Here is a 15760-nt window from a genome sequence, read left to right as displayed (position 1 = left end):
TCACCAGATCCAAATGTCTCAGCCAAATCTTCATGCGTGAAAGAAGATGAGGATTCTATGTCTAATCAAGGAAATGGTGTCTATGGGAGAAGGGTCTAGTAATGTAAAACAAGAGAACATATTCAATCCTAATGAGAAGGGAAAAGAAATATCAAATATTTCTCAAGGAATTACAAAAGATATGATTAAAGATGGGGGAAATGCGGATCAAGGTGAATTTCATACTACTTTTATTCCTACTTGGTGCCTAAATGCTTCACAATCTTCTACCACCACTAGTGAAGAAATAAGCTCAAGTGAAATATTGCAGACATCTCCATTAACTCCTGAGATTGAAGTCTTTACTTTTGCGGATGTTGAGGAGTTTTCAGAAAGTGGAATGATCATCACAAGAGTAGAAGATCATTTTCAAGAGAAAGATGATGAGCTATCAGGAGATCCCCTTCCAAGTTACATGCAAGTGGAATATGAAGTTTTCCCATTTTGTGAAGATGGTCATCAAGAAAAATTAATGCACCAAGCTTGTGTAAACATTGATGAATATTTAATGACAAGTACAATAGACATGGAAATAAAAGATAAGTTTCAAGTAAGAGGAGAAGACACATCAAAATCTCACTCTTCCTCATGCATGAAACCTGAATTCGAAGCATTCAAGTTCACAAGTGGAGACTATATTGAAGGAAACATTGTGATGATATCTCGCACTAGAGAAGTGCTTAGCCTTGAAGAAATATGTTGTGATCTAATGATTCAAAAATGTGAAGATGAGGGCATATATGATGATGTTCTTTTAAAAGAATTTCCCTTGCATCGATATCAACTGATGATCAATTCTCTTGATCGGATATGTAGTGCCTCTCCCATTTGACTTTTGTAAGTCATCCTGATGGATGCAACCTTGCTGATCTTTTTGTTGTGATGGATCATGATTGTGACCCTGAGTGGTCTACACCGTTGAGGTGTTTGGATTTATGTTTATGTATCAGTTGCTTTGTTTATGCTTTTGACTGATCTTTGAGATTATGATGTGAGTTTTGGTTCACTGAGGTTTGTGCCAGTGGTTACTAGGATCGATGTGGTATCATGAGGTTGTTCCGTTATTACCTTGAGTTGTGTGCAGAAATTGCACTATGTTCTATTACCATGCTACACTGGACTAGGTTCCTGTAGCAATGGTTAGTCATGTTTATGATTGTGTTTGCTTATGTATTTTAAATGCCTTTTTAATGCAGAGTAATCAACAATTATTAAATACTTAAGTAATTAGAATGGATTGTTCTTGTTGGATTATTTGGTTATGTGTTGCGGACATTTACCTTGTTATATTTCTGATTAGAGAGATATTTGTTACTCATGTTATGGTCACATTTGAGAGGACTTGAGGGTCAGATGTTCACTTTGATTTCAGTATCATAGATATTAGACTACTATGCTATTCAGTTAATCATATTGCATGATGATGCCATTTTGAGATGACAGTGTGTTTTATGATGATATTTGGTTATCTGGTATTTGGACATACCTTTGATTTTATGTGATGGATTTAATGCTATGGTTATTTACTTCATTCCTGCGTTGTTATGCTTTATGCGAATGTGAGTGATGTAAATAGATTATTTTAATATAATTAAATAAATGGTTAAATTAGGTGATTTAATGCATTCATTGCTTTGGCTATGTTATTATATGCAATTGCACTTGATCGTGTTGTTTAGTGTGCAGGATTTATATCCCTGGCAATGGCACATGGAGTTAGTGATTCAGCCTTTCATATTTTACCAATGTCATCCTTGTATGGTCGACATATCCTTTATTAAAATGTTTAATTTAAACCTTTCGGTGATTATTAAATCCGAACTCATTGCATTATGTGATTAGACCCATAAGCGTGTTTGTGCATTTAGAGGTTCGCATTGTCGCGAAAGTTGTTTATGGAGATTTATGTGTTTTTGGGTTTTCAGGCTTTTTAATTGTTTTATTTTAGTTTCTGGCAGTTTTGCCATAGATGAATTCCTATTTATAGGAATAGCCTGTTTTCATTTGGGTTGATTCGAGGTTTAACTAGATTGGCTGGTTAAATGCCCTAATCAATTATTCACTTGAAAAGTGAATAAGTATCCAAAGAGGAATTTAATTCCTCACTTCTCATTTTCAAATTGGAAATTTGGAGAGTAAAACCCAAAATCCTCTTCATGAGGATTTACTGTTTTGTTCGTTGTGGGAGCTACGGGCGTGGGATCGTCCCGAGGTTGAGCTTGTTGGATCCAGCTCGGGGAAACCTTCGATTTCCGCAATTTTCAGCTACTTCTGCGGGATATTTATTTTATGGTTTAGATTCCTGTTTTGCCCTTTTGGCTGTGAGGTAGGGCTTTCCTGTTTTATTGTTTCTGCTTCGTTTCTGCTTCTGTTTTTGGTAGCCATTTGTTTGGAGGCTGAGAACTAGTGTTCCCCTTCGTTTTTGTATGCTAGTTCTACCCGGTTGGGCAGGTATGAACATTTCCCTATTTTTTGGGATGAGGGTTTGGGATTTTACGCCGTTATGCTGGCCATTTTTGCATACGGTGTTCGATTCCATTTATTTTTTGGATTTTTGGGGTTTTTGAACCCAAAGGCCAAATGGGTTTTAATTTTGAAGTTTTCCAAATTTTTAGGGTTTTTACCTCATTTTGTGTGTCGCCCTATTTTCTCGAGTTTTCTTGGCACAATGTGGGTCGTGGACCTTGATGATCTGTTTGGATATCAGTCATACCACTTTTGCACTTTTATGTTGCATTGGGATGCGTGTTGCATCCGTACTCCCGATGTTGTGTTCGGTTGAGTGATTTTATACTTGTTATGGTTTCTTTTGGACCTTTGCTTTTGTTTCATGAACGCTAGGATTCGTGTAGAATCCATACTCTCGGATTGAGGCCGATTGAGTGAGTTCATGATGTTTGGTCTTGTTACATCATTGGGATTCGTGTAGAATCCATACTCTCGGATTGAGGCCGGTTGAGTGAGTTCATGATGTTTGGTCTTGTTACATCATTGAGATTCGTGTAGAATCCATACTCTCGGATTGAGGCCGGTTGAGTGATTTCATGATGTATGATTTTATTGGCTTTGGGATTCGTGTAGAATCTGTCCTTCCCGTGTTGCTTTCAGTTGGGTGTTTTCTTTGCATTGTGTTCTCATTCCTGTCCTTGTGTTATGATCTTCGTGATGGTGGTGTGCCACACACAAGTACGTGTGCGTACATTTGCTGGGTGACTTGTGAGGCCTGATCTTTCATGGATTTGCCAGAAGTTATGATCATTGGGGTTGGGATGGGAGTATGCATGCCCACGGGCACTTGTTGTAGGATGAGCATGGGTAGGGTAGGGTAGCATATGGAGGGGGCTTCTATCCTGTAACCTGGTGACTACTTCCCGATTGGCAGAGGAAGTTTTATATAAGTGATAATTAAATTAAAACTTTGGGTGGTAATAAATACAAGATAATTAAAATGTGTGGGTTGTGCACCTTCTGTCGTGAAGAGTAGCTGCCCTAGGTTGTGCGCCTTTTGTTGAGAAGAGTAGCTGCCTGTACTAGCTTGGGCTTGTCGATGCCAAGCGACTCTCCATGATGTTAGTCCCTACATAGTAGCCTATTGAGTGTCTGACCAGGACCTGTACTCCTTGAATTGTCTTAGGTTCTTGGTTGCAGCCATCATATTGTCTGGCGTGAGTGTTGGCCATGGATGTTGTGTTTTATGTGTGTTTGTGGTTGGATCATTATCTCCATCAGCACGGCGGGTGTGGACCTATGGGTGCCACGTGGTTGGGAGGCGTAGCTACCTTCACCACTGCTAGGGATTGGTGTACAGAGACGATCTTTTGTCCTAGTGCGACCGTTGTTGGATGTCTTCACTTGGTACTTCGGGTTCCGGAGTATGCTTTCTTATGATTTATGCTTTCATTGGGATGCTTGTATATCATGTTTAGATGATGTTATTTTATTTGGCGCATTCCCTTATTATGATGTTTAGCATATGATTAGATGCTGTGAATTATTGTATTAGCATATTTGTTGCTTATTGTTGTTTAGCATGTGATAGGTGATGTTATCTACTGTAGGATTATCTTATGCTTTTCTACTAGCATGTTAGATTTCCTTATGCTTATATTGTTGCATGTTTTTAGTAGTGATGTCCCTATTACGACAGTACCGACGACTTGGTCGGTGGCTTGGGATGTTACGCGCGGGGGATGGCTAGGATCTACGATGGTCTTATGATGCTATTGACGGTTGGGAGGAATCGCGTACTTAGTTTGGTTGTTTGTTCCTGAGATGTATTTCTGTACATTACGATGTTGCTTTTGTTCTCTACAATGTTTATTTCAGTGTGTTCTTTGTTGCTGTAGTTTAGATGGATAGATGTTCTCCTTTCTGTGTTGTTCTTGCGCTTGAGTGTTCATTCCTCAAGCCTTCGTGGATCCGGTACTCCTCGGTGTGGAGGTTCCTTTGTCGGTTTTTCCCCGTTTTTGAGTTTTGGAAGTGTTTTTACTTTCTATGGGCGACATTTGTTCAACATTGTGCGAGACTGATAAAGTATCGCACGCCCATAGAAAGAATGTCATACGGTACTATAAAGTGTCATACGCATTACTGGAGAAGTGTCGTACGACACTGGAAGAGTGTCACACGACTTTATGAGAAATGTCGCGCGATACTTTTCCAATATCGCACGCCTTCTTGAGAAGTGTCACACGTAGTAAGGGAGAAGTGTCACCCTCCCTTAGTGAAAAGTGTCGCACGCCCTTTGGTTAAAACCTGTGCGTGCCAACATCGAGCACTTTTTGTAGTGTTCTGATCTTTTTGAGAGTTGATCTGGATACCCTTTTGGGCGTTCTTCAAGCCTATGTTGTTGCATTTTGAATTCAGGAGGGATAAGTTGACGTATATTTAATTCCTTATACTTAAGATATATTTTAATATATGCGACAAATCTTTTGAAATAGGTTTCAGACCTCTCGGAGACAAGTTAAGGATTCTAGGAAATTTCAGGGCTTCAGAAATTCAGACTTAGCCAATTTTCAAGGCTTCAGGATTTTAGGCTTAGCCAAATTTTGGGATTCTGCATATTACCCCAGCTTGGTGTTTTGTTGATGAGTGGTTATTTCTTGTGCCCTCATCATGTGCGTTGTCGTTGTTGGCTTTGGTTGTGTGTGTCAATTTGGTAGTGGCGTTTGGAGATTCATTGGTTGCCGGGATTGTGTTGAAGTCTTCCATTGCGATCTTTGTGATCCCTGTATGATGTTGTCTTGTGCATTCATACTTGTAAAAAAAAAATTATCTTGGCTTGATTTGAATCCTTGTTTCCAAAGATCTCTGAGCGGGGCATTACAGGATAGATTCATTAGAGCATGTGTACACCAAAATGGAAAAGATGATTGTTTCTCCTTTGAGCAATCTAATGGGAGAAAAGGAAGGAATACAACATGGGAAGATTCAATGTGACAAGGATGTGTGTTCATATTGGAGTAATTTCATAGAGAATACAAAAAAAATCATTCCCGTGGAAAAGGAAGAGTGTCTAGTGCCAGAAATAAGTTCAGGAATTCATGAAGACCAATCACTAGAATTTCAAGTACAGGGCTTGTCAAATAGAGAAAAGGATCATAAATGCATTCAGGAACTGGAAAGCCTTATCCTCCAAGTCTTTCAAAATGAACTCATCAATGACATGCAACATGAAGCTAAGTTGATTCCGAAGTTAGAGATTTTTGATGAGACATGGTTATTTGGATACATTCCTTTATCGAGTGATGTGAGGCATGCTAAGAATCTTAGAATTGGAATTCAAAGAGAGAACATATACTTGAGTGCACAGGAACTTGAAAGTTGCCACATGTTAGCACGCCATGGTATCTATTTCCCCCAGCCAGTGAATGGATTTGCATGATTATACTTTGAGTTAGTGGAGGTAGGGACACCTGCCTTGTACATATCTTAGCTAAGAGTTTTTGTTGTGCCTTCTTTTCTTTTCAATTCGGTTGTGTTCCCATTTTTTTTGTGCTTAGTCCCTTTTTCCTGGATTTATCTCCTTTTGGTGTGACTCTATGCCCTTGTGATAAAGCACTATCATTTCTTAACTCTGGGTTCATTCTGTATATGAGCAATGTTAGTATGCTAATAGAAACCAAATTTAAATAAAGATTCTACAAACTAAACAAAATTCATAAACTTCAAGATAGACTAAGATGAGCTCTTAATTGAAAATATGAGTCATTAATGGGCTCTCTCAATGAGAAGCTCTCTTGTTGAGTGGCTTTATCTAAATGGATAGGATGTATGCTCAATATGCTTCCAAAGGCTTCAATGGATGATTGTGGATTTTTGGTGTGGATAGATGGCTTTAGTATGGATTTGGCTCTCAAAATAGCATTATAACTTTACTTCATGGATTGTGTTATTTTGCAAAGGGGAAGGATCCAATTTATAGGCAAGAGGCTTGAGGGATTGAGGGCTAAGATGCAAGGATGGGAAAAAGCTCATGGAGGGCTTAGATTGCATGAGAGAAGAGCACATGGATTGTGCTTCCTTATAGCCAATCAAGGAGTGACACATGTCACATGGTGAGAGGATGGAGGAAAGGGGAAGGATGAGTCAACAAAGGAGGCTCAAGGGATAAAATCTTCACAAAGACCCTCATAATGACTTGTAAGAGCAATAAAAGGGCTTGTAAGAGTCATTTATGACCTAGTGGACTTCATAAAGTTTTATGGTTGAGATATTTTGAGGGTGATGAGAGCAATTTCGACTTGGACTTGATTAGGAAGGTTTTAAGCTTGTTTAGGCTTGTGCAAATGATTAGAGGATGGATTAGGATGGTTTATGATTAGCTTAGGGATAGGCAAGTGGATGGCATTTAATGAGGGTGGGTGAAGGAGGAGATATTTGTTAACTTTGGCTTGGGTTAGTAATTCTTAACCCATGTTTAGGGAATGTGACAAGGTTAGGAGGGGATTAGGATTAGGTTTAAAGACATCTTCTAGAAGAGTCTAGACTTTGGATGAGGATAAAGACTTTCTAGAATAGTCTAGAATTTCCTAGGATGAGGATGAAGACTTTCTAGAAGAGTCTAGAACTTCTTAGGATGAGGATAAATTAGATTTTTAGGAAATAAATAAAGTTTTATTTATTTCAAGGGTTTGGGTTGAGGAGATATTTATTAAAACTTTTTTAATAAACATGAGGATTAATATTTAATCTTAATTAAATATTTTGAGTTGGGATTAGGGGTAGGAAATGATGGGATTAGCCTTTAATTAAAATTAAAGAAGGATTAGAAGATTCTGGAAGAGGTTAGTGGTCTTAAGGAAATTGGCCAAGTTTTGGGCAAATTTTTTTTTTAAAATTTATTTTGGATTTTTTGGTCAATTTATTAATTAAATAATTAATAAATAAGGAAATAATGTTTAAATAAGATTTAAACATTTTTGGGAGGGATTCCTTAATTAAATATTTTTAATTAAGATAAAGGGATTTAATGGCATAATAATTAATTAATTAATTAATTAATTAACTAATTAATAAATGATGATGTCATCAAGAATTTTTTAGAAAATAAAAATACTTTATTTTCTAAAGGTTTTTTAGGTGTCTACATTTTGCCCCTCTTTGATGTGATGCCGCAAGTGGCATGACATCAAAGATAAGAAAATAAGATGCCCAAGGCTAGAGCAGAAGAGGAGAGAATGGACTGTGAGATGCCCCCATAAGAAGGCAGCGTGGAGAGAAAGCGAGGCTCGGTGGCTTCTTGAAAAATACAAGAATTTGGGATGAGCAAGGAGACTCAGATTGGATTAAGAGAAGAGGTTTAGTTAGCTCAAACTCTCACTATGGGAGAATGATAAAGGGAGAATCAGAGGCACAAGAGGAAGCAAGCTTAAGATCTCAGGGATTGTAGACGATGAAGGAGCAGAGTGCTATAAAAAGGAATCCAGGATAGGGAGATGGATGAGGGGATTATAAAGCTGATGCAACAGGATTTCAAAGAGTCAGATTGGTGGAAGATGGGTTTTGGAGATCCCTAGGACTAGGATTGTAGATCTCGAAAGATGAGGCTTGGTGGATTGATTTGGATTGGTGGATCCCTAAGACTAGGATTGTGGACCCCTAAAGCTAAGAGTGATGAGTGATTCAAAGAGATACTGATGCATAAGCTAGGGTAGGAGAGACATATGCTATATATGGATGGGAGATAATGGAGATGAAGGAAAACTATTGAAGCTTTTTGAGCGGGGGGATACTTCAAAGAGAAGTACCACCATGTAGTTGAGCACTAGATTTGCTATAGGACTATTGGTTAATTGCCAAGGTTACCAAGAACATCACGGCCTTTTCACCAACCATCCAAAGGACTGAAAAACTAACTCAAAACAAACACGCAAGGATTGCCCCAGCATCACACATGAATCCTAGAGGAAGCAGCGTGGAAACGACAATGGAGAACCCACAAGCAGAAAAGAAAAACAAATGAAAGACCTGATCAAGACCTTACACTCTAATTGCCCCATTCGCAGCATACCATGATATGGAAGATTGTGGCAACCTTGAGGAGGGAACAAGGAGATTGCTTGGAAAAGATATTTCAAGACCCAACAGGGAAGAGTCCAAATCAAAAGAAAGCGAAAATCCAAAAGAGAACCGTTTGCCAACGAGATGGGTAGGATGAGGTACTAATGGACCAAGATCAGACATGAGGAAAGCTATATCCTACAAGGACCTATCGGAGAGCACCTAAGCTGGTGGATTTGGATGAGTGATGCGTCTAGCAAGCTGAACTAAGAAAGATAACACTTTGGTGACAAGAAATCTAGCTAAAGGATGCATTGGAATAGCTAACCAAGATGTGTGATGGGTTCAAGATGCTGATCAAGGATGAACTAACATGAACACTGGATAGATACAATGGTACTAAGCTAAAGAGGATGTACAAGCTGACAGACCAAGATATTTACAAGCTGAAGCTGACCAAGACAGTTACAAGCAGGCAAAAGCTCAGGATGATAGGATAGTGAGATGGTTCGATGTTGTGCAAGATGCGAAAGCTAAGGGTGGGGTGATAGCAAAAGATATGGATTTGGCAGGATGCATCCAATGATGATGAGAGATTTTGTGACCAAGGATAGCTAGAGGAGCAGGATGAGATGGCTGGATAGGATGGTAGATAGCTAGGATTATGATGGATATAAAGAGATGACATTGGGTTTGCATGAGGATAGCCTAGAGCTAGATACCAATGACAAGGGAGGATGGACAAGACAAGATGTCCAAGGAATATAGTGCCCCCAATCAGAAGATAACATGCGGAAGGAGGTCTTATGATGGATGTGACAGGATTGAAGCTAGGATGGAAAAAGCTGAAGGGGCTAGGGAGATGGATGATAGCTGAGATGATTGGCTGAAGCTGCATAAGATTAGTGGATGGTGTGAGATGGAAGTTGGAGAATGGAGGATAGGTGGATAGATTGGAAGATGGAGTTGGATGTCAAGAGATGACCAAAAGCATGAGGGTGATAGGCTAAGCTGGGGATGGCGGGATTACGCATGACGCTTGTTTGCCATGTTTTCATCATGGTACTTGTCCAAGGCGCTTGAATTGCCAAGTTTTCACCAGTGGACGCTTTATTTTTCTTTTCTTTTTTGACTTTTTGACTTTGGACTTAGCTGGAATGATTTTGGCTTTCTTCAGCTATTTTGGCTTTTTTGGGATTTGTCACTGGCTGTTGGAATGTTCAATTTTGTTGCTAGCTGTTGGTACACCAAATGTGTGATTTATGCAATAGATCGGATTAGATGGGATTGATGGTAGGAGATGGAGGGATGAAAATGCTGGAAAGGAGCATGAGATGGGGATGCTTGCAAGAGCAACATCGGCACATGTTGGGACAGGTGTGAAAAGAGCATATGGGGGATATATGGTAGATGCGGGCGTGATGGAGGATTTGTGGAAGCATGCTTGGGGATATCGGCACCCAAGATGGGGGATTAGCAATGGTGGATGCCATTATGCATTGGGTTTCAACTTTTTTCTTTGGGATCCACATGGTTTTGGTATTTCTTTTCATAGGCGTTTGCATTATTTTGCATTCTTTGATTGGATTTTTCCTTTCTGGAGTATGTCTTTTAGAATAGACATATGATTGCCTAGGATGTGGATTTTTAGCTTTATGCATTTTGAAGTTGGCATTCACATTGTTGTGGTAAGCTTTGGGAAGATGGTTCAGAGAAGCTTTGTGAGATGGAGAGGGTATGAAAGAGCATGTAGGGGGATGGTGATGGATGATGTGCCATGATATGTGCCTTTGTTGATCTTGCATAGAAATGGATGGAATAGGATTTTTATGATGGCTGATAGGAGGATGGAGGATGGTAGATTTTGGGACATAGGGACCCAAAATGGATTTAGCGGATGAAGGGGGGATATGGTAGGTTGTTTTGGGTTGCAAAGATGGTGGAGGGGGGATGACATAAGATTTCTTGAAGGAGTGATGGGAGGCTGGCATGGTGGGCTTGGAGATAGGCTTGGTTTGGGGGTGTGGTGTACCAACACCTTTAGATGGTGAGCCTTTGGATACATATCCAAGACCATGAAATCCTAGATTTTTTTGTGCAATAATAGGCTCTCTGATTCCTTGCTCTTGTGGTCCTAAACCTTGACCTTGATAATGCCATCGATTGAGCATTTGAACAAGCTGAGGAAACTTTTTGCTTGCAGAAAATGGTAGAAGTGATTTATTAGGTGTATTGCAATGGGGAGATACTGTTCTTAATTCTTCTGCTGAGAGAGGGCCACCGTGGATGAATGTAAATGAACCAAGAGGGTAGATTATAGATGGTGGAATAGCTTGGATAGGTGGTAAGATGGAAGCATGGAGCGGGGGAGATGGAAGGATAGGATCTTGATGTAGCTGGTGGGATGACAAGATATCTTGTAGTGGAGGAGATATGGCTCGAGGTTTTGGAGATGGAGGAGATGGTGACTGCACTATGGATGGAAGACATGGTATGATGATATCTTCATTTATGCTTTGGGGGATGTCAACATGCTTTTGGGCAGGATCTTGATAGGATTGGTTTGGAGTGGATGGTGCGATAGGAGGTGAAGGGATGGATTCTTCAAAGGCAGCGAATGGATAGATGGGAGATTCAGTAGTGGAGATGGGTGAGTAGAAGATGGATGCATAAGGGTCATTACAAGAGATTTGGGAAATGCTTGGAGGCGATGTGGATAGGATTTGAAGGGATTTGATAGGTGGTGGGATTTTGATGCTTGCGGGAAGTGGAAGGATTTTAAGCAATTTGATGGATGGTATGGGGATGATAGCTATGGGAGATGGAGGTGATATTTGTTAACTTTGGCTTGGGTTAGTAATTCTTAACCCATGTTTAGGGAATGTGACAAGGTTAGGAGGGGATTAGGATTAGGTTTAAAGACATCTTCTAGAAGAGTCTAGACTTTGGATGAGGATAAAGACTTTCTAGAATAGTCTAGAATTTCCTAGGATGAGGATGAAGACTTTCTAGAAGAGTCTAGAACTTCTTAGGATGAGGATAAATTAGATTTTTAGGAAATAAATAAAGTTTTATTTATTTCAAGGGTTTGGGTTGAGGAGATATTTATTAAAACTTTTTTAATAAACATGAGGATTAATATTTAATCTTAATTAAATATTTTGAGTTGGGATTAGGGGTAGGAAATGATGGGATTAGCCTTTAATTAAAATTAAAGAAGGATTAGAAGATTTTGGAAGAGGTTAGTGGTCTTAAGGAAATTGGCCAAGTTTTGGGCAAATTTTTTTTTTTTTTTTTTTTTGATTTTTTGGTCAATTTATTAATTAAATAATTAATAAATAAGGAAATAATGTTTAAATAAGATTTAAACATTTTTGGGAGGGATTCCTTAATTAAATATTTTTAATTAAGATAAAGGGATTTAATGGCATAAAAATTAATTAATTAATTAATAAATGATGATGTCATCAGGAATTTTTTAGAAAATAAAAATACTTTATTTTCTAAAGGTTTTTTAGGTGTCTACACATTCTGCGTCCTGTACAATCCTTGTCCCCAGTTAGAGCCAGCTGTTACCCAAATATTTTACAGAGGAGTTTAATTATATTAATTATTCAGTAAGAGAGAGAGAGAGAGAGAGAGAGAGAGAGAGAGAGAGAGAGAGAGAGAGAGAGAGAGAGAGAGAGAGAGAGATTAGTCCTATTGAAAAATCAAATTTTCTCTCTCCTCGTACTTTTCTCTCTCCACATACTAAAATCTTTACAGAGAAGTACGGGTTAAGGTTTTGGTTTGAGTTTCCACTCTCTCTCCTCCCATTTTTCTCTCTCCACGTACTAAAACTTTTAGAGAGAAGTACGGGTTAAGGTTTCGGGTTTGAGTTTCACTTTTTCTCTCTCCATGTACTAAAGCACTCTCTCTCCCCGTACTCAAACTTTTAAACCTAATTCTAACCCGAACTTAATTTCCAACTTCCAATTAATTGCCGGCTGGAAGTAAAGATTGAAAGATGCAATCTAAAACTAGTTCCTGACAGAGGTTTTGGAAATCATTACACAAGAAGAATGTGCAGTAAAAATGTCTATGGATAGCTACCAAAGCAGAATAGAGACGTAACTTTCAATCTCAGGCATAAAACCAAAGGCATACAATTAGAGATGATTATCAATTTTCAAAGACATCGCTTTGGCAATGCAATTAGGGAGATTTTCGAATATGGTTATGATGATCTTACAATCATTAATGAAGATCACATACAAAGATAACACTCGCTACTCACAAGGATTGGAATGCAGTTATCATGTCTCTCACTTATGCGCACAGTGAATGAAAAGCTTATGGAATCATTAACCCAGAATGTAAGATTGTTTCTATTGGCAACTCCCATGACGGCTAGGCAGCATGCCAACATTCTATCTATTGATCCTAGTGAAGAGCAACCAACCCAAAACAACATAGTTGAAGTGAGAACGATACAAAGATAAAGCCGCAAGCGAGGAAAGTTAGGAGCAGAGGAAGTTTCCAAATGTTTGAGAAAATGTCCACATCCATCCTGCACGCAGTAAGGAGGGAATACTGACGCTTGGCGTGGGTATATCTCACATATATACTCATAGATGGTGTTGAGATACAACCAACACAATAATGGTTTGAAGAATACATTAACAAGCTGCAGGTGGAGAGTGGAGCTTTTAAGTAATTCTCACTATGTCTGAAATATTGCTAGCATGAAATCAAAGGAGGATCATGTCATTTTAACACACTCCATAGTTGATAAGTAGTCGTGCAGGATGAAATATTTCTCTAACCATTGAGAAATCAATGCTCTTAAACAGAGATTATAAAGTAACTCCCATCTTCCTAGCATGCAGCCGGCTCATTGAAAACATCAAAATGCGTAGAATCTGTTTGACAGAATACCTCAGAGAGGCATAGCTACGTGATGACAATGATAATTTCTTAATAAAATCTAGTCTAGTGCAAAGCGTGAAGCCATGGATGATGCAATGAATCCACTTGGCACGATATTATTGCATTATGCATGAGCTGTTTGGGGAAATGGCAAATGAGAGTCAAAGAAATTCAAAACAGAACCACACAAGTTGGAAAGCATCTACAAAAAAATTTCTCCTCCATCTTAATTCAACAACGAATGCTCATAATAGACTAAGAAGCTTCCAACTGTAGCAGATTTTTGTTTGATGGAGAATTCTCATCCCAAGGCTAAAATCGGGTAGAAGAGAATGATGGCATTGGTGTGATTAAAAGAAGATATTGCCAACTTGCATTATCATTGCATCCAGATAAAAAGAAGCATCCCAAAGCAGAGGGTGCATTTAAGCTTGTGTCTGAGCTCTTTGTTTGACATTGAAGGGTGTGTTTGTTGCTCTGACTTGACCAAATCAATGACCTCTGATTTGCTATCTACCTTTCTTGGCCACAATTGAAGGCATATAGATGTCTTTCAGACAGAGATAAACGCATGCTGTTTGATGCTCATAGATCGAAGAATACCTGCAAAATTTGCTTGAAGAATTCTAGTGATCAAAATGGTAGCTGTGAATCCTCGGTTCTTGGGGAGGTTAAGCCAGCACAGAAGCTTCCAAAGTATTTTGAATCATCAATTGACAATAATGATCATCATAAGAAAAACAAATCTGATGATGAGGAACTCCAAACATTCCGTGAGAGGGCAAGAGCAAGAGTTGATGCCTTGGCTCGGGCATGAAAAGAGAGAAAAACTAAACTGAAGGAGAAATTGAAGGTTTTGGAGGAAAACATTTTGTGGGTGTGTCATATTTGGGGGAATAAATGGGATCCAATAACATGAATAATAACAATCTGGTAAGTTTGGCACCAAACCAAGCATGTGCGGCGTGCAAGCATCAGAGGAGGAAGTGCACGACAGATTGCCCATTGGCACCATTTTTCCCTCCAGAGGAAGCGAGAAGATTTCAAGCAGTTCACAAGGTGTATGGAGTGAGTAATGTGTTGAAGATACTGAACCAGCTGGATTCCTTTGAAGATAAGAAGATGGCGGTGAACTCCTTGTGTTGGGAAGCAGAGTGGAGGATCAGAGAGCCTGTCTATGGCAGCATGGCCTTTCACAAACAGCAGTAGGATTATTTCAGGAATGAGTTGTAGAAGAAGTCTAATGAGGTGGAGTTTTATAGAAAGCTTCTTCATTCACACAAGAGAATAAGAGGGATTCAAAACCCTGAAAAGGAAGAAGAAGAAGATTTCAATCATCATAACAACAACAACTCTTTGCTTCCTACAACAATGGAGGTGCCTCACTACTATCATCCTCACTTTGTTGTACACCAAGGTGCTATAAATTCAAATTTTGCGATATTAGAGGAGACCAGGGAACACATCTAACCGGGGATGGTAATTCAACGGATGTTTATGATCAGTCAATGTTAGATGAAAACTTAGGTATAGAAGGAAGAGGATCATGATTTATGTTTCTTAGCGAAAATGTGTGGAATTGGTTTTAGGATAAAGTTGTCTTAGAATTTTATTGATGTATTTTGTAAAAAGGTCAACTTTAGAGTTATCTCTAGTTTTGGTTTTTCTAACTGTAGTTAAGCTTTAAGGGTTAGAGTTGGTTACGAACCATCTTCAAGTAGTCCAAACTCCAACTTTTTGGGTAGTTACGAACCCGAAAAGTTGGTTATTCTAAATTGGCTATAAATTCCTAAAAATTTCATCTTACAGAGGACTTTTTGGACTTGGATAGAGGAGAAAACTTATGTTCTGATCACAAAGCAATTTTTGGAAAGTATGTACAATTGTTGTTTTTGTGTAATCAGTTATTTCTTACTTTCTTGGTGCAAGGAAATAAAAGAAGTAGATTTGAGTTCTCTGATTCTAAATCTAAATTGTTTAGAATGTTGATTCTCTTTGTAGTGAGCATTATCACGGTATGGTGTAGATGTTTATGAATCTGTGGATCAACATTGTGCTAGTAATAGTTTTCAAGCGTAGATCTTGATTGTTGTTATTAGTGGTTTTAATTTAGTAGTTTGGGAAAGCCTTGAAGTCGTGTGGTGCATTCGTCATCATGAGCTTTCTCCCCTTCCAATTTTAATTTTATATCTATTTGAAAAGCTTCAAAATTATATCATATGAGGGCGCTGCCCCTCTAAACGCAGAGGAAGGCCGCATATCAAGGGCCTATCCAACTGTTGTGAATGGTTTGCCACAGACTCCGTTG

At 38.8% G+C, this 15760-nt stretch overlaps 1 protein-coding gene across 1 annotated transcript; it reads left to right on the top strand.

Moving 5' to 3' along the window:
- The first annotated feature begins 14352 nt into the window (after positions 1 to 14352).
- On the top strand, positions 14353 to 14661 carry LOC149544882 (LOB domain-containing protein 2-like). The gene has a single exon (XM_089796020.1). It carries the CDS (start codon positions 14353 to 14355, stop codon positions 14659 to 14661), a length of 309 nt encoding a protein of 102 aa, XP_089652146.1.
- The last annotated feature ends 1099 nt before the right edge of the window (positions 14662 to 15760 follow it).

The sequence above is a fragment of the Cupressus sempervirens genome, chromosome 8, assembly GCF_028749045.1.
Source record: "Cupressus sempervirens isolate cs-2001-9-10 chromosome 8, ASM2874904v1, whole genome shotgun sequence".
Classification (NCBI taxonomy): domain Eukaryota; kingdom Viridiplantae; phylum Streptophyta; class Pinopsida; order Cupressales; family Cupressaceae; genus Cupressus; species Cupressus sempervirens.
The sequence above is the reverse complement of the archived record's forward strand: the minus strand, read 5'-3'. Positions and strand labels throughout refer to the sequence as shown.

Bases quoted from the DNA above. Each gene is read 5' to 3' on its own strand.
- LOC149544882 (XM_089796020.1), top strand. From the start codon at position 14,353: ATGGGATCCAATAACATGAATAATAACAATCTGGTAAGTTTGGCACCA.